General features: G+C 36.5%; 1 protein-coding gene and 1 long non-coding RNA gene across 7 annotated transcripts; one reads left to right on the forward strand and one right to left on the reverse strand.

Annotated features, from left to right (window-relative positions):
* Positions 1-17: 17 nt before the first annotated feature.
* Positions 18-23621, forward strand: LOC139782699 (muscle LIM protein Mlp84B). Of its 6 annotated transcripts, none has more exons than XM_071721734.1 (9): positions 18-176; positions 6966-7087; positions 8377-8542; positions 13020-13149; positions 14819-14915; positions 17172-17256; positions 19695-19991; positions 20719-21039; positions 21542-23621. In XM_071721734.1, the coding sequence occupies exons 2-9, from the start codon at positions 6973-6975 to the stop codon at positions 21816-21818; spliced, it is 1488 nt and encodes a 495-aa protein (XP_071577835.1). In that variant the 5' UTR covers positions 18-176; positions 6966-6972; the 3' UTR covers positions 21819-23621. The 6 variants fall into 6 exon arrangements, 5 of the variants coding, with proteins under 5 accessions (XP_071577835.1, XP_071577833.1, XP_071577834.1 ...); XM_071721732.1 differs by lacking the exon at positions 17172-17256 and adding an exon at positions 17362-17449; XM_071721733.1 differs by lacking the exon at positions 14819-14915 and adding an exon at positions 16037-16133.
* On the reverse strand, positions 20404-21581 carry LOC139782702 (uncharacterized). Its single transcript, XR_011720951.1, has 2 exons — positions 21450-21581; positions 20404-21079 (listed from the first exon to the last, which is right to left on the reverse strand). It is a non-coding gene; the product is annotated as an uncharacterized lncRNA (long non-coding RNA).
* Positions 23622-23741: the final 120 nt, after the last annotated feature.

Genomic DNA, 23741 nt, shown 5'->3' on the forward strand with positions numbered 1-23741 from the left:
ACTAGGACGCTCCCGACGCGAGCACAGTCATTCGAATCCAGTATTAGTGCGGTGTAGAGTGTTCGGTGTTTTGTAATCCACTTACTCGAAATCTTCTCTCTCTCTCTTTCTCCCTATCTTTATTCGTTTCTCTATCTGTTCCTTTCTTTTTCTCGCGCGACTACGATCGATTAGTGGTGAGTACCAAGAGATAACAGTGTGGCGCGGATACATACTATACTACTCTGCTACTACTATCAGACACTTCTGTACCACTATCGCTGATGACACTCTTCTTAGCCGCATCGATCGATGCCGCATATACCGACGACACCGACGACAATACACAAATATCGCTATCTGTATCGCTCTGAAGAAGTGCACGTAGAATCATTGCAAGCGTGATTTACTTCAGCCTCGTGATTTGTCTGTTTTCCTCGTGTGTCTTCGTCTTCTTCCGAAGTACTGAGACTCGTTTAGTGCCATGAAAGATATTCATCGAGGTCTTTGAACATACATCAGGTCAGCTACTTGGGTGAATTGTCGATTATCGATTGATAATATTTCCGAAATTTTTTATAAAGATCAGTTTGCAATCAAATGATGATCTTTCTTAAGCGGTACGAACTAAATTGCTTGCCAAATTATGTAGTTCATAAAATTTTGATTCTGTTTATGCAACTATTTAGTGATTTATTTTTATAAAGTTATTATTTTAATTATAAAAGATATAAAATACAATAAATCTGTCAATTTACCCATGCAGCCAACTGTGGACCGCTAGTTTTTCCTGATAAAATTGATAACTTATCAAACAGTCTTATCTAACTCTGAATTTTAGAAAATTGCTACTGTTTTTAAATTATACAGTGTTTTATTTTAAATTAATAATTTACGCATTTTTATTATATTGGAGGCAGAAAAAAGTAAAAAAAAAAACATGTAAAAAATATTTCGTACGTACAATTGAATCATCCCTTTTAAGTTGAAATTTTGGTTAGGATATTTTTATATGTGGAAGGATTTTGACGATTCGGTCGAAAGCTGATCCCGAATTTGAGGAACATTTTATAGCCTTATTTAATAAACGAAGATATAGTTAACAAGATTTAACGATAATAATATAATTGGCGCGGCAGACCGCATAGATGGACAGGGCGAAGGATGTCTGTGCTGTCTAAGATGAATATGGCATGCTGGAAAATCTAATGTCCTTAATATCTAATCGTGTAGAGATTAAAATAGAATCACGATCACTCAACATAGATTCTATATTACGTTATAATTAGACATATGAGATATTAATAAAGTTGACAAACTAAGCTGCCCGCCGATTTGCCCGCCGATCCTAAGACGTTAGAAAGGATGAAGGAATAAAAATAGTAGAAATAAAAATATCAAAATTTTTTTAGATTGTACTCTTATAATAAATACATAAATAAATAAATTTCAGTTGATCAAATCTAACAATTCTAGTGAATTAAATTTATAACACTGATGATGCTTCTTGTATCTAAAGAAACACATAGGCAGTTAAAACATGAGTAAAATATAATCTTTTTATATAAAAATTTCCGAATAGATTGTAAATAATATTTGCGATATTTAATAACGTTTAAATAAATCTTGCATAAAATAAAGTTGCATGTAATCATAAAAGTTATTATTATCATGTGCATTCGAGTTACCGAACTAATTTTAAAAATACGAACGCATTTCCCCCGCTATTATTAGTTACTGAAACAGTCTCTCGTCGGCTGGCGATGCTAATTAAACTAAGTTATCAAATAAATTCGAACGAGATATTATTACCACGTTGAGCGAAGTAGCGAACATGATTAACCAAATAGTCCCGATGCTTATTTTATAAAATCATTATAACATTACTTGTAAGCTGATAGTTAATTATAAAATGCGAGCCTGGATAAGAACATGGATTTTCCAACTAATACGTTAAAAGGCTGTTATTTAAACATTTATATACGTTTAACGCGATAAGAGAATTAGCGATGTTTCAAGAATACGTTAGAGATATCCTTCATCTGTTACGAATGAAGGAGAATTGAGAATTAAGAATTCTTCTATAATTTCAACGTTTAATTTGGACGATATTACTTAATAAACTAATGCTCGAAGAGTAATAGGCAGGTATAGGAGGATGGAGATTCTCGTATACCGTGATAATATTTTGATTCCTTCATTCGAATTGATGTAACATGAGATATCATGTTTTATTTAAAATGTTTTATTATATAGATATACATCAAATGTAATAATGTATCACGCAAGTCATCGGGATATTAGGATTTCCTTATACTTTTATAACATGATCTAATTTTAGGATCCTAAATTTGTCTATTCGCTATCCAAATATGATTTAGCAAACTTAGTTTGATACACATGCCATGATAATATTTTCAGATATTCACAAAAGCTAAATTAAACTATTTTTTATCAGGAGGAATTATTTATTTCGATTGTGACGAAAAACTTTTTTATTTCGTGAAGTAATTATTTTCTCATTTGGTAAATTATTTTCTTCGCTACAAGTATAAAGGTTAAATATTGTAAAGCAAGAATTTATGATAATTACCGATGATTCATACACGCGTTTGTTAATGCCAACACTTACCACATCGCTACAATTGCTTGTTCTTGGCCGTTTCGTATCATTATTATACATATTTCCATTTAATTATAGCGCTCGTCAATATTGCGCAGGTCCTTCAATCATGACTCATTTCAACAATTTAACACCGGGGTTTGAAGTTTTAAGAGTAAAGATTGTGCGGTTCATGGACATTGTATATTTTTATTAACATTAATAATATATGCATGTATAAGTAACATACATAAAATATAAGTTTTCAATATTTTAGAAATTTCAATGACAAAGTAATATATTGTACTGTATCTATATAATACTAATATAATAAATATAACTATATAACTATATAACTATATAATACTGTAATATAAATTTTTTAAAGTTTAATGCTTTAAATTGTTAAATCAATTTAATAACAAGTCTATATAAACATTATTAGCGGGGCATACATATACAACAATTAATTAATAATAATTGAATAATGTATAAATTATATGCAGAAATAGTAAAGGATGTTTAATGTAAACAGATAAATCTTATAAATTTCGAGGTAACGTGTTGGTGCCTGGTTTCTTATTTTCGCGTGTAACGTAACACTTCGACGTGTAGGGACACTTTGCAGCCCTATCGGCGTGGCAGGACACGCGTTGGGTTACCGCGCATTCCATCCACGAATATGCGTGCGATTGAACGGTAGGGGTAAAACGAGGAGACCGCTATCGTGGAGAACCTAGCGCCTTCCCTAATACGGCTTCGCGGACTCGCCTGCACGCGTCTGCACGGATATAGAATCGCCCGCGTTCTCTCTCTCTCTCTCTCTCTCTCTTTCTCTTTCTCTTTCTCTCTTTCTTTCTCTTTAGCGCGGTGCCGCCTGTTTCTACTGCTTCTACTACTACTGGCGTGTCATATCGTTACCGGATACTACTGTCAGTGGTAACGGAGAGCATTTGTGCAGCTAAAACGCGCTAATCGCTACCGGGGGTACATGAACGGTATAGACATGAATTAAAATCAATTTTTTAAGGGGAATGAACAATTATTTAAATATTTAATTGAAAATAGAATATTATTAAATATTAATCCAAATTACAGTTATAGCAAATATACTATATTTTTATGATAACACGGCTACTAAAATATGTATTTTACTAACGGCTTATTTTCTATGTATTGGTTAATTATTTTTAAATTTGACAAATTTGTTTTATAAAGACTACCTATATATACAGAGTAAGGCAAAGTAAGACCGACTCCTCGGTGTAAAATCGTCCAATTGTTGCATCTTATTAGTAGATTCTATTATTTTTCTTGAGTTATTTATTAATAATCTTCAAATTTTACGAATAAGATTTTGTGATCTAATTACTAATGGTGTATTTTAAATAATTGAATTTACAAACTGTAATTTAAATTTTTTACATCTAAGTAAATTACATATAAATAAAAGCTTTAGCGCAAATTAAAGTAAAATTTTAATGAATAAAATAATAACATTAAAAAATAAATGTTACTTATTCGGTTTAAAAAATAAAAGTTGTAAAATTATAAAATTTAATTTATTATAGAATTACCTATTTAGAAAAATAATAACTTTTTAATAAATTTATGCAAAGTAAAAAAATCAGTGAGTACAAGATAAAATATGATTAATTAAATATGTACATATACTTTTATATTTTTAACAATTCTATTTTTGACAATTAAAATTGTATTTATTGCACTTGAAAATATTTAAAATCTACTCTCTAAATCTCATAGAATTTCGCCACTAATATATTAGAGTGATTGCGATAGTCACTCCAACAAAGAGGATAGTCACTCTAATTTGAGTAAATGTGGGCGCTCATAAGATAGGAGTGAATTTTTTACTTAAATTTTTAGAGCAACTGGTCTATCGGAGTGAATCACGATTCACTAAAGATCGACTGATAAATGACTAACAGAGTAAAATTTTCCACTTAAAATTGTAAAGTGACATAATTCACTTTTATGGACACTGATCTATTGTACTCGAAAAGAGTGCAAATATTCTGGGACACTGTACATATATAAAAACAAATATCCTGACTGACTGACTGACTGACTGACTCATCAACGTCCAGCCCAAACCCCTAAACCTAGAAACATGAAATTCAGGAAGTATATTCCTTCCATAACGTAAGCACCCACTAAGAAAAGATTTTTAGAAATTTGACCCCTAACGGGGTGAAAAGAAGTAAAATGTGTTTTCACGGGTGTTCTTCGACGGCCAACGCCGGACAGCTTAAGCTAGTACATACCTATAAAATAACGTTGCAAATATATAGAATCTGTAGGAAAACGAAAACAATATTAAAAGATATTCGATGTAACGTAAAATTTATTTCTGAACTTAAATTAAAAAAGTAATATAAATATCTCTACTATATTAATAAATATCTCTACTATTTCCTACCATTGTTAGTAGTAATAGCACATTCGACAGAGTCGCTAAACATTTTCCCCATTTCACAGGCGTTTATCATTATTATATGGAGGCGTAAAAGCCATAGTGGTGTAAGTCAAATTTTTTAAATTATTGATTTGTGTGTATAGATGCAATCTACACAATATATAAATTGCATCTATGCACACAAGTCAATATTTTTAAAAAATTGACTTACATCACTATGGCTTTTACCACTCCATATGTAGAATAATATCCGTATACTTTTTGCAATTTAAAAATTAAATTCTTGCAACAATGATAGATAATGCGTACAACAACTATAATAATAATGAGAATAGTTTAAGCTATTTTTGACGCGTGGTTAGGCAGCAGAAAAAGAAATATGAGAATAAAAAACCAGATATTTAAAATTATGCTTTATAGAAAGGCACACAATTCATTATAACTGCAAGTACTATTGCAATAATAATAAATTTAAAGTAATTAGTTTATCTTTATCTTTATTTCAACTATTATCGTTGTATTTATTATATTTTTGCAGAATATTATTATAATGCATTTATCTATACGACATTTTGCCAAATGTTACTACTATCATCACCATTATCTGTGTATGCTATTAAAGCGAAATATTATTGCTACGTGATATGATTAACTAGCATTGCCAAACGCTATTACGCACATCCATTAATGTTTGTGCCAGATATCATCACTATTTCGTTGCAACAAGCGTGTAGATCAATCGTTATATACTTACTTCTACGTTTTCAACAACAGTAGTTTATACAGTGGACGTAAATATCCATTTTAAATAATTAAAGATTTTCTACATTGTATCTCTACCGAAATCATCGAAATTTTAATATCTAAATAATAAATATCTGTAATGACAATATACAATATTACTTTCTTATAATACAGAGTAATTCGAAGTTATCGTCCGTTTTGTTTGACATTTGGATACATAATTAAATTCTTCTGTTCTTTCATGCAGATATCATTTAAAGAATTTGAAGTGAAATAAAATTCAAAATATAATGTTTTAATCTATATATCGATAGTTATTATCGGAAAAATGACAATACGTCTACTTGAAAATAATCTAATTGTAAGATTAACATTTCATTATTTATGTATTTTCTATCTTAATTCGCCAAAATTCTTTATTCTTTTATTTATCAAATAAATTACTGATATCTAGGCTTTGAATAAACTTTTTTTCTCTTTCATTTAGTTTCTAGTTTCGCTCTATTAATATAATTATTATATTATTAAATAATACTTCTGATATAATTCGCAATTTCTTCAAATATTTAAATGTATCGAGCTTACTAACAAAATTTCCTCTATGTAAGTAGAAAGACATATTTACCATCGTACATCTGTTCAATGCTTTAGTATATCGTGCGTGATATACTTTTATTCCCCTTTCTATATAGTTCGTTCCTCCACTTGCTCAACCGTGCGCGCGCTTTAAGCTGGCCACGAAAATAGAACTGGTTGCCGACGAGTCAGACGGAAACGCGGATTGTTTACGTCCTCGTAAGCGACCGGTTAGGTAACCAAAATGGGTTACCGTACCGGCGATGATTCCTCTCGATATTAATAAAGATGTCGAATTTGATTACGGATTTTGGATTTCGAAACTATAAAATTTTTGTTAAAATGTTTTCGCTATAAAATTGTGTTGCTCTCGTTCAGATCCTTCCACGAGATTTTTTTTTTTAAAGAATATAAGTCATTTCCAACGTTTAAATAATTATAATGCACTTCTAATTGTATTAGCGTCACGAACTAATTATCATAAGATTACGTTATCTTTTCAGTTGTTTAACAGTAAAAAATAATAATTTGACACTACAACAGCTTCTTGATTTGACATGACGATGATTGACTTGCGACTAATTTCGGTGCAGTAAGATACGCGCGATAACAGAGTTTCCTTTTCAGTATAAAAATGCCTTTCAAGCCCGTGGAACATCCAAAATGCCCTAAATGTGGCAAATCTGTTTACGCTGCAGAAGAGCGGGTTGCCGGTGGGTTGAAATGGCACAAAACGTGCTTCAAGTGCGGTGAGTAAACAAACGTAATTTTATAATTTTATAAATAGAGAGAATGCAAACAAGTGTTCTTTTAGTCACATAAGAGCAACGAATCAATACGTTGAAATTAACAGGAGAACCGATGTCATTTTGTAACTTAAAAATATAAAGGAAAAAGATGTTATAATACATACACAAAAATTTTTTAATATAGATAAGTATATCTAATTTTATATAGATGGCAAAAGGATTTATCGTGCAAATAGCATATTTTAATACAAGTACATTTTTATAAATTTATTTATTGAGAGCTTTTAATTGACATAAAAATATTTCTGAACAGTTATATTTTCTTATAATAAAAACAGTATAAATGGAAACAGCGCATTGTTGTACGCAATCACCATTTAAATAGCCAGATATTTCAGTAAATTTGAGACGCTCGATTTTATTCGTAAAAAAATGCATTAACATAAGAGACATAAAATTATTTATTTTTTATGTGCTTCTGCTTTTTCAAAATTTCTTTGAAACTTATCTCTTTATCTGAATTTAATGGTATGCTTTTCTATGTGTTCTGTGACATCTATGTGTACTGTAAGAATGACCAAATAATTTCATTACGGAAAACATTATCGAGTTTCCTATTTTTAGGCTGGTTTAAAATAAATTTTATGCTCGGTTAGTCCGTCGCGATTGTAATCAGGTCTGCAGGTTGCCAAAAATCAATTGTCGGCTGTCCGGTAGTGTGCTTTCGGGTGCAATGACCGATGTGAATAATTCACAATAATCTCATTGTTGAACATTGCCGTGGCTTGAAAAGATGCATACATAATAACTATTTCTAAAAAGGAATGAATTTTAAGAAATGAATCATAAGTGAATTGACGTATCTTACTCACTAATATTACAGTAAATATTTTCGAATATTTTATTGCGTATCAATAAAATATTACTTTTTTTGAATACGTGCAAAAACATATAATATATGTAAGAATTTAAAGAGTATATTATATACTTTTTTATATTTGTGCGGAAAATAATGGCACTCCAATACTTAAGTACATTTACATCGATATTTACGCGCTATTCTTCGATAATGAAGTGCAGAATATAAGTGAGAATATTCTAAAATATGCTTATTTGAGATATACACTTAGAAAATTGCCGAATTAAAATAAGTTAGACATTTGTCCAAGTACATATCCCGCGATATATATAGCGCAGTATAGTTTACGGTACTTAACACCTCGACACTCGAGTACATCCAGCAGGAAGCGCCGTAATCTCCAACGACGGACGACGACCGTGTGTTGCAGGTCTTTGCAGCAAACCGCTCGACTCGACAAACTGCTCCGAGCACGAGGGCGAGCTGTTCTGCAAAGTATGCCACGGCCGCAAGTTCGGCCCTAAGGGCTACGGCTTCGGCGGCGGAGCTGGCTGCCTGTCCATGGACCAAGGCGAGCATCTTCAAGCGAAGAACGAGTGAGTGGCATCTGCCGTCGCACAACCTCGACCCCCGATACCCCCCCCCTCTTCTTCCCTTATTCCTGAGTAGCATTACCACCAACGTGGTCCCACGTCGGGAGCGTCTCTGTTGTTCTACCCTCTCCACGTAAAGACACCCTCCACGTGTGCGAAACTGAAAATCGACCGACCAACCGTCCGTGAACCGCCCGTGATCCATCAGCATGAATTCTTCTCTTGGTCAATCGCGCCTCCAGCAACTCGGAAGAAGCCGCTGCCTGCGCAAACTCGTCCAGGATGCCAGGAGAACACGCGTCTATGTATACGTGTACAGCGTGTCCGACAGAGTGAACCGCGTTTTTCTACATTTTCCTTCCCCTTTCTCTTAAATTCTCGATGCATGACGAAGAGAGAATCTCCGCCTCGATTTTTGTCTTTTTCTCTCTCTCTCTCTCTCATAAGAATTAGATCTAGACGGTCCTTCGTGTCCTGATAGTTGAATCTAGAGGGTCCCTTAGGACCAGACTGTTTTATTCCCACCTCTTTGGAGTCTGTCATCACCGTAGGCGAGCATGTCACCGCGTTTCTCTATCCTCTTCGAAAAAAGATCCGTCCTTACCCTATCGATCTTACTTCTCGCGTCACCGTCGTGCATCATCGTGAACGACGTTCAATTTAGTCCAACGTTTAACCCCTTTTCCCCGAATCCCTTTTTCCCTCATCGTCTCCCGGTGTGACCGGCCAACATCGTCACGTCCCTGATCGATTGAATTGTGCTCTCTCTTTCTCTTTTCTTTCTTCTTCTTCTTCTGTGTTAATTTTTTTTTCTTCTATGCGAAATACATACGCTAGTTTATAGGATCATTTGTACCATCTGTAATAAGTGCCATTAAAAGTGGAAAAAAGGGAAAGATAAAACTGGAAACAAAACAACCAAGCGGTGTCTTTCATTAACGAATATAACACACGTTTCCCCATTACCTTTCAGTGTGTAGACAGATATCAATGTACGAGTGACGTGCATAACGAGCGCATCGTTCGAAAAACGCAGAACGGAGCCATGCTAGTTGAGCCCGGTCAAAGTTGCGAAATCCTCAATGTAAATTACCGTGCGCGAGTCTACTTTGAATTCCGTGTAATCAGATATTGAAACTGATAAATTCGACAAGTTAAGATTTGAATGCTATGGAATACGGAGAGTTATTAAGATAATTATCCTATATAATCGCGAATAAATGTCGAAACACTCACTTTCATATATAATCCATAGCGTTGAAGCGCGAACTCGCTTTCAACACGTACGACTGTAATTTTGACCGGGACTGAACGACACGAGAGACTCTATGAATCTACGGAAGTAGACTGTTGAAGCGTGCACACGTTTCACCGCACGTGTTCCTTCTCTGTTTCTCTGTGACGTCGAGCCTTTGCGTACGAAACCCGCATCCTCGGCCCTTCGTCTTCCTCCCTTCAGGCTCTCTTTCGCCGAGAAAGGGGACGAAGCTTACGAAAAAAGAGATAAAAATGTATATATATATATATATATATATATGTATACGAGAACGAAAATATAAGAGAAAAGAAACACACGACACACCCCGCCCCCGCCAGCCCCGCCGAGCACGAGCCAACCGGAGGCAAGCATTGAACAATATACCGTTGTTACTTTATCACATAGTACGAGCTGCGTGATAAAGAGAAAATACCGAGTACAAGAATGGTGAGCATCGAGTCAAATTGCGCCTCTGTCTCTCTCTCTCTTATCTCGCTGTCTCTTTCTCTCTCTCTTTCTCTCGCTATCTCTCCTTTTTTTCTTTTTCGCCGCGTGACGAAGCTTCTTTTTCTTTTTTGTAGCTTATATACACGTAGCTCTCCTGCATGGCCTCTCTCGCACCACTTCTAATCGTATAATCTCGCTAACACTTAGCCTTAACTACTTGCGTGGGTGCTGGCGCGTGCGTGCGTGTACGTGCGTGCGTGCCCGCGTGCGTGTTAGTGTATTCGCGTACTATGTCGATATAATGAGGTAACGGCGATCAACACCGTTCTCGACAGCGACAATGTTGCGAAGTAGCGATGATAATGCCATTGAGATGAGCCCTCATACCTGTCGGCTATGTTCCTAGTTAGTAGTCAGTAGTTAGTAGGATACAGTGCGTGTTCACAGTCTGGTGCAAATGCACTTGTCGTGCTCTGTGTCTCAGATTTCCCTGTCTGCCTTTTCATTGACCTTAAACGAAGAGAATTATTCCTTGGTATAAATATTTCAAGATACAATTCTACATACACTATAAATTAAATTGTAAATTATAGAAAAGAAGTGATTCAGTTTCATGAATTAAGCCTTGTTAAAATTTAATTTAATTGAATGAGCTTTATTTAAATTTAAATCTAGCGGGGGAAGAAGATGTTCAATCAGATACGTGCAAATCGGTCAATGAACTTATAAATGAAAGAAATTGTGGGCTACCTATCCTATTATTACCTATTACTACATTATATACCTCAAAGATCAATTCTATTTTAACACTTTACTCGAGCATACTCGCGGGATTTCTTAACATATACAGTTTTTCTTTTATTAAGTTTGGCACATAGTGATGAAGCACACTGTGTCCACTTCGCTTTTGGATCGTTTCTGGACCGCCAGGACGAATCTAAACAACCAATCGTGATAAGTGCATGTGCATCTGCACCGCTCACGTATTCCGCTGTACATACACCACTGTACCGTAAATGTAAAACCCCATCTCAGCGGCGCAATTTTGTCACGCTACAAGGAGGACAGGCACGATCGGTGTTACTTCACTGTGTCGAGGATATTTCACCTCACGGTACGGATGCGTGCGTATACGCACGCACAGGCTCTCCACACTGTACCCGACACGGCGGCACTTCTATATTCCCCTCTACCCCTGTCCCTTCTCTTTTATCTCTCTTTCTCTCTCCGTCTGTCTCTCCTTTTCTTTTTTTGACAAATTATTCATTGGCACAATTATGCCGTATTACGTACGGTTTGCTTCTCGGCTCTCCTCTCTCGGGGCTCGGCGGAAGCCACGTACCGTGGTTGCGAAGGGGAAAAATTACGCTAACACGTTGACTAACACTTGCCTAACAAGCTAACCCGTAATACTATTTGATGTATTTTATGTTATCTCCCGGCCTTATCAAATTTGACGTAACTTTCTTCGATGTCTCCAACGAAAATCGGATATAATGCAAGAAGATATTAACTATTAATGCAAAATCGGAACAAAAGTTTTTGACTTTATGTAAGATTTTATTGCAGTATATTTTGGAGTTTGGAAAGTTTAAAGAAGTTTCAAGTTTCTACATTTGATATATTGTACGCGATATACTTGGTGTACCTTACGTGTCAGATAGAATTTAAAAAAAAAAGTTGATTTTTCGAAAGGCTAACTAAACGAATGTAAGTTATTTGTAATACTTGCCCAAGAATCAATTAGCAAGTGGTGCAAAATAAGCATTTTGTTCATATAAATATCCATGTACTTCTCTTCCATTACTTGCGTCTTGACCAATGCAAGACTTGATATTGGGCATCTTAAAATAGAGCATCGTATTCTTCTTGTATATTTGCGTCCGATTATTCGAAGAATTCTGATGTTCGTCGGAATGGGATGTCTTGATGGCGCTATTTGTTTCTGTAGACTAGTAGTGTTTAGAACGTGTTCAGTGGAATTGACGGATCACAATACGCATTTTAATAGGTTCCTCAAATTTTGATACATAATAAGTTTTCATAATTCCCTGTAAAGTATTTTATTGAAATGTAAAAGTATTTAACGAAATATGGTAGATTTCGATGCTCATATAAATTAATCTGGTAGTTATAAATGCTCGATAATTATATTTTTGCTTTAGTAACCAAAATATTTTTGTTATTTATACATACTTTAAGTCTTTCCTAGCTAAAGTTTCTTTTTAGTTTCAACTTCTCGATTTTTTCTTATACATACCTCTATAACATATTTACATAAATTTCCAAAAATGTACTTTAGACTTCCAGATTTGAATTCCTTAAATGTTTCACATTACTTTGATTTAAAAAACTTTGATTTGGAAAATCTGGATTACTCGGATATCAAATTCTAATTAATTATTTCAATTACTACAGTTACTAAACTTCTGTTTTATAATTATCATATCTATTACTTTACGTGTGAACCATCAATTTCATTGTTTAAATATTACTTTATCTGTGTGCTGTATTTAATGGCTTCCACGTTCAATGCTTACATCTGATTACCGAATTATGAGATTCAAAGATAAAACGAATTAATCTTGGTGTCTTGGTGGATCATCCCTTTTAGCTCTATATATAAGACACTACTCCATATGAAAAAAATTATTGTAAATATATGTCAAAAGTGATAATCTCAAAAATGAAATGATTCGTTTTACCTCTGAACCTTACGACGATATTGTGTAAACTTTATTGGTGGATGGATTTTAATATGAACTGAATTTCTAGGGGTGAATTTTCGCGAGGTTCGAACGCTATTCTCGAGCCGCGAGCTATCGCCAAAGCACCCGAGGGAGAGGGATGTCCTCGCTGTGGAGGGTACGTTTATGCCGCCGAGCAGATGTTGGCCCGAGGAAGGGTAAGTCCATTTAAAAGATAAGGCGTACGCGGTGCGCATTTAACACTAAATGCGACACAAATAGAGACCCTGGCAAACAATCAATTAAGAAATCCTATTAGCATCAAAGTTTAATTGTTTACCAGCGACGTGTGAACATTATATGTATTTAGCGTTAAATGCACAACGATAGAAGTCTTGCGTCTCCTTGGTGCTTCGACCGATCGTTCGCTCGTGCAGTTTAAAAGATTAAAGGAGAGTCGACATACCTCAGTTAATCATAAGTATACAGTTTTTCCATTAATCTTTCGGATACGTTGAACGGACCATTAATCTTTTACTCGTGAAGATAATTGATAGAAAGCGTGCGAGTTTCGGGATACTGTGCGAATTATAGACGTTCTATAGAACGTAAATATACCAGATAATCTTTTAATACATAGGTTTGCAATTACCACTTTTATTCAGAAATCAAAACGCGACCATATGGTTTTTTTTATTTGTTCATCAAGTGCTTCCTCCACCGATCTCTGTTTTTAGATTGACAGATGATAGTCGAAAATAGCCCTTCACGTACTCCTCGAATTGCAGCCTTATTCTAGGTGCGCGCTGCGATCCACCTGTGGGTGGGGCAGCCTCGAACCGCGAGGATATTTCAACGGGCGAGGGCGGCTCGCGGGATTGTAGCGCGCGATTTAGCACGCGAAGCAATAAAATCGGTCGCTGACGCGACGACAGACAAGATTGACGCAATCGGCCGTCCTCATCGTCGCGCTTACTCACATGTATTTCGGAAAATCTGGACGGAACTTACCGCGTCGCGGCAAAAATGCGCCGCGCGGATTACAAAACAGCTGCGGCAACGCGCGGCCGCGGCCGCGGCGTATCGTGGCTTTTGCCGCGCGTCTAAATTCGGCACGCGGCGCGTGGTAATGGACCGCGTCACGCGTCCCCGTAATCTTATCCAATCTCCATTTCATAACAATGTGAGGAAAAAAACAGCGGCCGGGCGAGAGGAACGGGGGTGGATGGGAGGGGGGGGGGAGGAGGAGGAAGATTCCTCGCTCTGGACCGGGGGTGTGCTAGCCTAGAAACTTTCTCGGTGGTTTCGTCAGAGAGAATGATTTTGGCGGCGCACCAACTGGCCGGCCAATCTTAGCCGGCCCGATACCCGGCGATAATATGGCTCGCTACCAGAAGGAGCGCCGCGCCGCTCGGAACCAGAGAAATGGAGGCTAATTGCTGGCCGACAATCTGGTCCAGCGATAATCCGCGCGCGAAAACGGCGACGGCGATCCATCTTTCTCGTCGTCCGTGTGACTCACCGGCGCGCGGCGTACCGTTGAAATCACTTCTCTGCGCGAGAATTCGGTTACGCAATTCCTGCTCGCAATTCTCCTTGAAAACGAAGAATCGTATATCGTCTCCTTGAATTTTGTGATACCTACTTCGTCAAAATTTTTAAATCTTGGATCACATCACATGCGAACGCACTCTCCGATATGAAATCTTCGATACCGTTGTAGAATCAAGGAAAGCACTAAACTTCTCTTAAGGCACTCGATCTGACGATCGAAATGTAGAAATTGTGACATATTCGACGATTCGTCGCGGCACCAAGAACCGATAAACCGTCTCGTCGGACTCCAGCAGACCGCCGTTTTTCGTCAATCCTCGTTCTTGTGATTAGGCTTACCATAAACTGTGCTTCAAGTGCAAAACGTGTCGCCGTACTCTGGACTCGACGCTTCATTGCGATGGTCCCGACCGCGAGATATACTGTCGAGGTATCTTCCGTCTAAAGAATCTGCAGTCCCCTTTACGGCCAGTTCCTTAATTCTTTCTCGATTTGTTGTACATATATCCGTATTGACAGTCCTGTGTTCTGAAACGTTGAACGATTATTATCTCCTGAACGTATTTATCTATCTGTCTACCGTTCCGTTCTGACTCCGTTCGTTCTTGTTGTTGTTACCTACTAAAATCAGTTTGTAAACTCTTTCCACGCCGCCAGGAAACAGCCCCCGAACATACAAGGGCTGCAAGGTATCACAGAAGAAGGATTAATCAATTGTTCTATCATTCTTTTTTCTCGTCTTTGTTATCTATGGCGCGCGAAATATCTGTTTATTTGCTCCGAACAAATTTAGACCGCCGTGTTCCAGAATTACCGCTCTACTACAGGAAATCATAAATAACAGAGATCAAATTACGAAAAATATTGTTAGTGAAAATGCTGTTAGTTTTAGTATTAAGTTTTATTTTTCTATTTAGTATTAAGTATAATAAGTTAGTAGTATTATTTACAATAAGTTTTCAATTGAAGATTGAAATTTAAAAAGTTTTTAAATCTTAAATAGTCAAACAATATATTATAAATGAATATGATAAACAAGAGTTTATCGATAAAATTTTAAGAATTAGAATAAAATATTATTAGAAATGAGGAAGAAACATAGAATTTCAAAATAAATCTTGTTTTCTTAACTTTTAATTATTTAAAGATCAATTTGCAGTATTTTGTAATAACTTTGAAAGCCGTTTGAACTGAATTCAATATTAATGTCTTTTCGGATCATTAGAAATCATTATTTTTATCTTGAAACTACTACAAGAATGTTTTTCTAGGAAAAAGCTATAATATAATATATAAGCCGACGTGTAAGAGTTTCGTAAGAGTAATTGGAACGATATAAATATTAAAATAGCTTAAATGAGCATAAAGATTTACAGTAGCACATTACTCGTTGCTACTGTCAGGAATCTTGAAACAAATCTTGGCGGGATACAAGGAGCTTTTAATGTCTGCGCTCCTGAACGATTGTACAAGGAAGTAATATTGTACAATAGTACTTTCGCCTCTCCTTAGAATTTTCAGTGACTAACCCATCCTTTGTGTTTCGTGCAGCAATGGCACAGGGAATGCTTTAAGTGTGCCAACTGCTCGAAAAGATTAGACTCCGTCAACTGCTGCGAAGGTCCTGACAAGGACATTTATTGCAAAGGTAAGGCTACGGTACGATCGCGCGCATGAAGACGTAATACGTACAAGATATGCGAAATGTGGTACAGAATTAATTTAATTTATAATTTAACACATATATGCAGATATTTTCCGCACATGAGCCGCTGAATAATATATGTAAATGTACCAAAATATTGATGATCAAGTATTTCAAGACTAGGAGAATTAAAACTGTCAAAAAATAGAATTTTATTTTTTCCCTTGCGTCTTAAAGAAATCGGTTGAACCTCTAAATATAGTTGAAAAGAGGCATGTAAGGAACATTTTTCTAATCACATTAAAATAAATATAGAGAAGCTCTATTTTTTATCGAGCTGCATCTTTTTTATATATTTTTTCCGTTCAATAAACTGCACGCCGATTACTTATTGATCTTGAAAGACAATCTCTTATTGGAATAGTAAATTCATATAATTAAATCGATAATTGATTTAACATTAATGCTAATAAGCACCTTTTAAATCATTGCAAAGAATTTATTGCGAAAAATATCACTCCAGCCAGGGCTCGAATCTGGATCTCCCTTCAATTCGTGACGGGCATTTTTGCCAGTTCGACCGCTGAGGCATGTCGTGATCGTATATCCAATAAATATTAAAGAGAACGTCTTTATTTCAGGCGACGTGACATATCGGTCAAGTTTCACTTATCATTGCATATTAATGTAAACAATGTAATCTGAAATACACAAGGTTTTTCTAAATCTACTGTCGCTAGAAAATAATTGTCTGAAAGTTCTAGAATATTGTATATGCATATAATAATTAAAATTCTATCCTATATCTGAAACATCCTATATGTATATATTAATTCAAATCTTATTAAATTTTCAATTTGTTACACTGCATTATGTGTTTAATGCAAAGGACAAACTGGTATGGCGACATAAAAAAAATCTAGAGGAAAATAAAAGATTGTATTAGTAATTAGCATATCTGTACGATTATGTCTTTGTCGCTGACCATCATCACGAGATAACGTTAGGCGACGTGAAACCTTTAATCGATATTGTCTGCAGTATGCTACGGAAAGAGGTTCGGACCGAAGGGTTATGGCTACGGCCAGGGTGGCGGCGCCCTGCAGAGTGACTGCTACGCCAATGGGTGGGTTTTCAGAGTCGGGACTGAGATGGGAAGCACGCGAGAGAGAGAAATCCCGCCTCGGCTTCTACACTTTCACTATATATGATGCGCTTGTCTGCTTAACAGCTTGCTATCCGAAGAAATTCGGTCCGCGGGGTGTCGGCCACGCCGGGATTATGTGGATCGGGCTGCAGTGCGATATTGAGGACGAGGGGTACGCGCCCCCTTAGTTATGACGATTATTTTGCGCGCGTAAACAGGGTGCTCGGAGAAAGAGGAGCGGCGCGAGTAGCGACAGCTTTATCTTCGAGTAATCTGCGTCGATTTTTTTCTTAGCAAAAAATTCATCGAGCTTATCTCTTGGCTTCTGCACGTTGTGCATATAGAACGAGAAACCATCCTTACTATTTTGTGAGCATTTACATTTGAAATTGAAAGAATGAATCTTCCGGATCTGTACAACAATTTCTCTTTCAATATTTTTGACAAAATAATATTGGATACTTTTGTCCCGAGGAATTCTTTACACGAAAATAAGAAGAAATATTCGAAAGCAAAGTACAATATTAATTATCAAAAATTAGTTAGAGTTTAAAAGTAAAAACATTATCGGAATACTATTTCTTGCTGTTGAATAATAAATTTTTCAGATCCTGAAACAATATTAATTTTAATCGAATTTTACAATGAGTCAAGGAAATGAGAAATAAAAATTGCAAATTAATATTTAAATACGTAAGTCAGTATTTGTGCAATTTTTCTCTCTCTCTTTTTCTTTTGAATATTCAAATGTAATATTCTGCAAGCATGATTATACTTCCAAAGATATATATGTAATTTGCATGAAGAAAATCTTCTTTCATTACTTTTTCGTATTATAAAGCTGTTTTAAATTTACAAAGATTTAAATCAAAGAGATAATATATCAGGATTGCCACAGAAAATGAATTTTGAAATTCCCTGACTTTTCCATGTTTCGCAGACGATAATGGAGAAGTTTCCATGACGAATACGTAATCTTAAATTTTAACATTCAGAAGCAGGGATTGCAGGAAATACAGCTTATTTTATTAGAAGCAACACAAACTTGGAAGTAGTAACATAATATAATCCTGAATGCAAATTCAGTCTAACAAAAAATAATGTGTATTGGAAAAAAGAACTACGTTATGAGGGAAAAAGGCGATTGAGTAAAAGCACTAAATAAAATATAAATGTTAGATATGATATACAAAAAAATATAAGTACTCTTTAGAATAAGAGCATTTGTGAACGAAGTTCAAAATTCCAGGCTCTTTTACATATTTCCCTAATTTTTCCAGGTTTTCCCTGACCAATTTAAATTTCCATGACTTTTCCCAGTTTTCCAGGTCTGTGGCAACCCTATACGGATAGGCTGTATTTTTTGTGAGAAAAAAATCACTCTCGATTTTCTCGAAGAGTATAAGAAAAATTGCTACTGGCGCGCACCTTCTCCAAAACACCGTGTACATGCGTGCGCCTGTGTGTGTCCGTGTATATATAATATATACATATAATGTGTAGGTATATATAATATACACATATTTATACATACATATAGACCGACGCCTTAACGCTTTGCGCTCTTACTCACCCTGGCATCACGAATCGGCTGATCGTATCGGAATATCGAGTGTCATTTCTCAGTCAGGCGATCATAATTCGTTTTACATTAGTGGAATACTCACGCTGACGTTCATAGTTGCTAGAGACTCTCTCTTCCGTATACATTCGACATTCCTGTTATCACACGGTCTGTACGGTCTTGTGTGCACGTACTTATAAAACCGAAACTAAACCCGAAATTCATGTAGAATCCGAATTGTTATTGCTAACACCCCCTGCGACTAGATATCATATTAGTAATCACGTGTCATATGTAAGTCGATCTAGAGCCCTCTCATCTTTTCCCTTAATTAATTAATTAAATAGAAAGTCAGACGTGTGACGTATAATTTACTTACACCTCCATGAAAACTTCGTAATCGCGTGTTACGGACACGGAAGAAAGTCAGGAATTTAAATTGTGATTTTAATGACTCTTTATGACTGTGCAATTTTTTGCATTCTTTAACAAGATTTGTCAAGAGTTGACAAAACATTGGACAACTTCAGTATCTCTTCTACGTGTCTTGCCAAGCGATTACCGACGATCAATCATCCTGTCATTCGCATGTAGTTCCGTTCTTTTGTGATATCACGAATGAGCCGCAGAGATAAGAAAAGCGGGGTTAAAATTAAAAATTAAAATTAAAATTGAAATCGAGGAAAACCCAAAGTTTCCCGTCTTCTGTGGAGTTCAGATGCCTGATCAAATTTACTTAGGAGACGATTGGGCAGAATCAATCGCTTTTCCGTATAATCCCTGCGGTTCAATGATCGGCCCCAGTCGCCGAGAACGACCGGCGAAATAATGTGAGTGACCCTTTGCGGTGCAGCGATGCGGCTCCTCGCACCACCGTGATCGACACCGCGATAATCAAGGCCCCGCCCGGCAAGGGCTGTCCCCGCTGCGGTGGCGTCGTCTTCGCCGCCGAGCAGGTGCTCGCCAAGGGCCGCGAATGGCACCGGAAGTGCTACAAGTGCCACGACTGCACCAAGACCCTGGACTCGATCATCGCCTGCGACGGTCCGGATCGGGATGTTTACTGCAAGACCTGTTACGGGAAAAAGTGGGGACCGCACGGATACGGATTCGCATGTGGCTCGGGATTCCTCCAGACCGACGGGCTCACGTAAGTCTCGAGCTCCAATGCTGGGAGTCTACGCGTAACCCTGCTGAACGCGCGACTATAAATACAAGTCGATTTAAATAACCGAGCTCTCCACCGGGCCTGTAGAGCGCGTTGAACGAAGACTCGTAAAGACTTCGAGTGATTTCATGACTTTGCAGATTCGCAATGCGTTTAAGCATAAGATATTGACCATAGTTAGCGGAAACTAATTAATAAAGTAATTATTGATAGAATTACGTAAAAGTTTGTACCACTAAGTTTATAAAGAAAATTTGTGTGAGCATTATTTTATCTACTTATGTATAAAACTTTAGCGACTTTATTATATAAATGCAAAGTATATATTTCTAACACAGTTCACGAAAAAAGTTTCGATCTTGGACAAAAATCATTGAAAAACATGTTATAAAAATACTTCATATGTTGTGACATAATTTAAGAGGAAAGTGACAAGTACATTTCGAAGGGACTAACAGATACTGAAATTGGAAGATAAAAGATGAAATTTAAATTTCAAGCGGAATTAGCACGATCATAAGAGAAAATCTTACGAATTTCAGCGCATACATCTTCATTTGCATACTTTATTATTGTGACCTATCGGTTTGAGTGAAATTAAACAGTTAAAAATTCAGTTGACGTAAATGGTCTTCGCGGATTAAGATTAAATGAAACATATAAATTCGACCAGGCGAGATCGTATCGTAATCGCGTTAATTACCCGCAGGGAGGACGAAATTTCGGCCAGTCGACCTTACTACAATCCTGATACGACCTCGATTAAGGCGCCAGCTGGGCAGGGTTGCCCCCGTTGCGGTGGCATGGTGTTCGCCGCTGAACAACAGCTCGCCAAGGGCACCATGTGGCACAAGAAGTGCTTCAATTGCGCCGAGTGTCACCGACCCTTGGACTCCATGCTGGCATGCGACGGCCCCGACAAGGAGATCCATTGCCGCGCGTGCTACGGAAAGCTCTTCGGGCCCAAAGGCTTCGGGTTCGGCCACAAACCGACTCTCATCTCGACGAACGGAGATCATGCCCCCTCATAGTAAGTGCATCTCGACGTGCTTCCCAAGAGTAATTAGTTTCTGAAACACGGTGTAAAATACAATAGCGAAAAGTTTGCTGTCGGGGAAACTTCGATGATTGATAACGATCTTGATAATCGACCTACTTCTCTGATTAGAATTTTCTTTTAACACTCGAGTAATCGTGTGAGAAGCAAGTTATAGGAATGGATTATTAAACACAGCGTCATGATTTATGTACGGAAATACTGGAACAAGCTGTTACTTTTTTCTATTATTCTTTTCATCCACGCACCTGCGCAAGAAATCCGTATAGAAAGATAAGACTTATTGAGCCGCGTGCAATTTTTCTACATTATTTTTTTTATCTACACTATATGATAATTTCAACAAAAAATACATTTGAAAATAATAATTATGCATGGATTACCTCAATTGTTCTTGACAAATCAGACCAGTTTCCGGTCTTCCCTTTCGCTCTATCACATCAGATTCCCAGACGTCGTTTTTCATTTTTCGCAGCATCGACTCTAAGCCCGACCTGGGCCAGAAACGAAACGACGGGCACGGTTGCTCGCGCTGCGGCTACCCGGTGTACGCCGCCGAGCAGATGATCTCGAAGAACCGCGTTTGGCACAAGCGGTGCTTCAACTGCGGCGAATGCCACCGTTCCCTGGATTCGACGAACTTGAACGACGGTCCGGACGGGGACATTTACTGCCGCTCCTGCTACAGCCGGAATTATGGGCCCAAAGGCGTGGGCTTCGGAATAGGCGCAGGCACCCTCACGATGGCCTAATTGGCAGGCTCTATCCCCCCCCCTTTACGCGCCGCTCGAGGAACACCCTCGATCCAGTCTTATATATTAATGTAAATACATCTATATATAGAGGCGTCTGACTGTGTATCCGACGACAGACGAACGCGCTGCTCCGGGAATTTCGATTTCTCCTTTCCTATAGATTACGACGATTCGATAATGTCGATGACTACATTTTCATTATCGCGAATAGCGCCGTAGTGCGGGATAATGGTGTCTGCTTGACTCTATATGGTCGACAAGAATCGATCGCGCACGGATAATCCACTGCAGTTGTTGTTGATAATATTGCGATGTGAAATCGCGCATTGATCGTGTTACAAATCAATTCATTATTGAACTTAATAATCTACTTATTTGTTATACGAATCAATGTATAAATTTGTCGTTTTAATAATGGTTAATAATTATGTTTAGAGATATAAAAAATAAAAATATACGATTTTTTATATATTAATCAATAGGCTTATTTAATAAGTAAATTTATTTTTTAAAGACGTCTATCTATAAAATTTTCTTCGTCTTAAATTTTGGATTTAAAGAGGGGGTCGACTTTTTTGTCATTATTAAAAATTATTATATAAAAAATTGCCATTATTAAAATAATGCGTTATCTGATCGCAAGTTATCAACAATATGCGGATTTATTCTCGCAGTCAATTAGACCCATTCACGCTCAATCGTCACGATGGCTTGCACCGGTTGCTATGAAAATTTTACGAGATTCGTATTGCAAGAGTTAAAACTGCCAGTTAGATATTCTACGATTCTCGTTTCATGCGATTTTCATAGCAACTTGAGTGATCCTTGATGACGATACTACGCGCAAACGACTAATCTGTTGACGAGCAATTACGAACGTACGAAACTTTTGTTATTTTCCTTCTTTTTCTTTTTATTCTTAATCAGGAAATAGGAGATTACGACTCGAAAATCGATCCGCGAGATGTCAGACTTGGATTTGTAAAGACACTGGCAAATTGAATATCCCTGAACTTATAACTATTTTGGCCGAATTTATTGCTCAAATATTTTCGTTTCTTTTTTTTTTTTGATAAAAATGGAAAATCTTTCTGGATAATTTCTGATCTCTATATTTTTATTTATTTTCATACTTGTCGATCAAAATTTTATTTCAGACTTAAACTTAAACTTAAGATCTCTTTTTATCTTGTTAATTCGATCCGAACCAACTTATTAAGATATTGACTCTTATCAAATTTTTCTGACATAAATAGAGACAACCTATTTATATAGAAAGCTTACGGACGGAGATATTTTCAATAAGTAAAAGTACTTCGGTCCGCTAACGACGAAAATTGCCAGACTGTTTTATATCGCTGATATTGCTCACTGTTTAACGTTTTTAATCGTTAGCATTGCTCAAGATTAGGCATATTAAATAATGCCTTTCTCTCTCCTCCATTAAAATTGCGAAATAGAATGCATCATGGAAATTAAAGATGCACAGCTTTTTTAACTATTTCGCATAACAAATCGGAATTATGCAGTGTAACGATTGTAAAAACTCTGCCACGGGTAAGTGTTTTCTTGATCGATTTTTAACTTGAGGACAAAGATTTTGTTATTTACAGCGTAATATATAATTGAACACATGGCATCGATTGCAGCGGATATTCGCGGACGACATATACGGAGATATGAATACGAATAAAATCTAATAAATATAATAACCGGGCTACGACCAGCAGCAACGATGTAACCGACGACTAAGACGAGAAACTAATTTAATTATGATTTTCAATAAATGTGTACTTGAAATTTCCTGAACATTCTTTTTTACCCAAACGGAATAAGGTAAAAACGGTTTTTAATTTATATAAAAAAAATCTCAAACACCATAGGAAGATGTAACAGAACAAATATAAAATTAAATTAACA

This window comes from Temnothorax nylanderi, unplaced genomic scaffold (assembly GCF_030848795.1).
Source record: "Temnothorax nylanderi isolate EJ_2023f unplaced genomic scaffold, tnyl_v1.0 TNYL_tig0434_pilon, whole genome shotgun sequence".
Classification (NCBI taxonomy): Eukaryota; Metazoa; Arthropoda; class Insecta; order Hymenoptera; family Formicidae; genus Temnothorax; species Temnothorax nylanderi.

What these genes read in the sequence shown, in the direction of transcription:
- LOC139782699 (XM_071721732.1), top strand. Translation starts at nt 6,973, where the DNA reads ATGCCTTTCAAGCCCGTGGAACATCCAAAATGCCCTAAATGTGGCAAA. An exon ending in CAAAACGTGCTTCAAGTGCG is followed by an intron (nt 7,088 to 8,376) that starts GTGAGTAAACAA and finishes CGTGTGTTGCAG; the next exon opens with GTCTTTGCAGCAAACCGCTC. An exon ending in AGATGTTGGCCCGAGGAAGG is followed by an intron (nt 13,150 to 14,818) that starts GTAAGTCCATTT and finishes TCTTGTGATTAG; the next exon opens with GCTTACCATAAACTGTGCTT.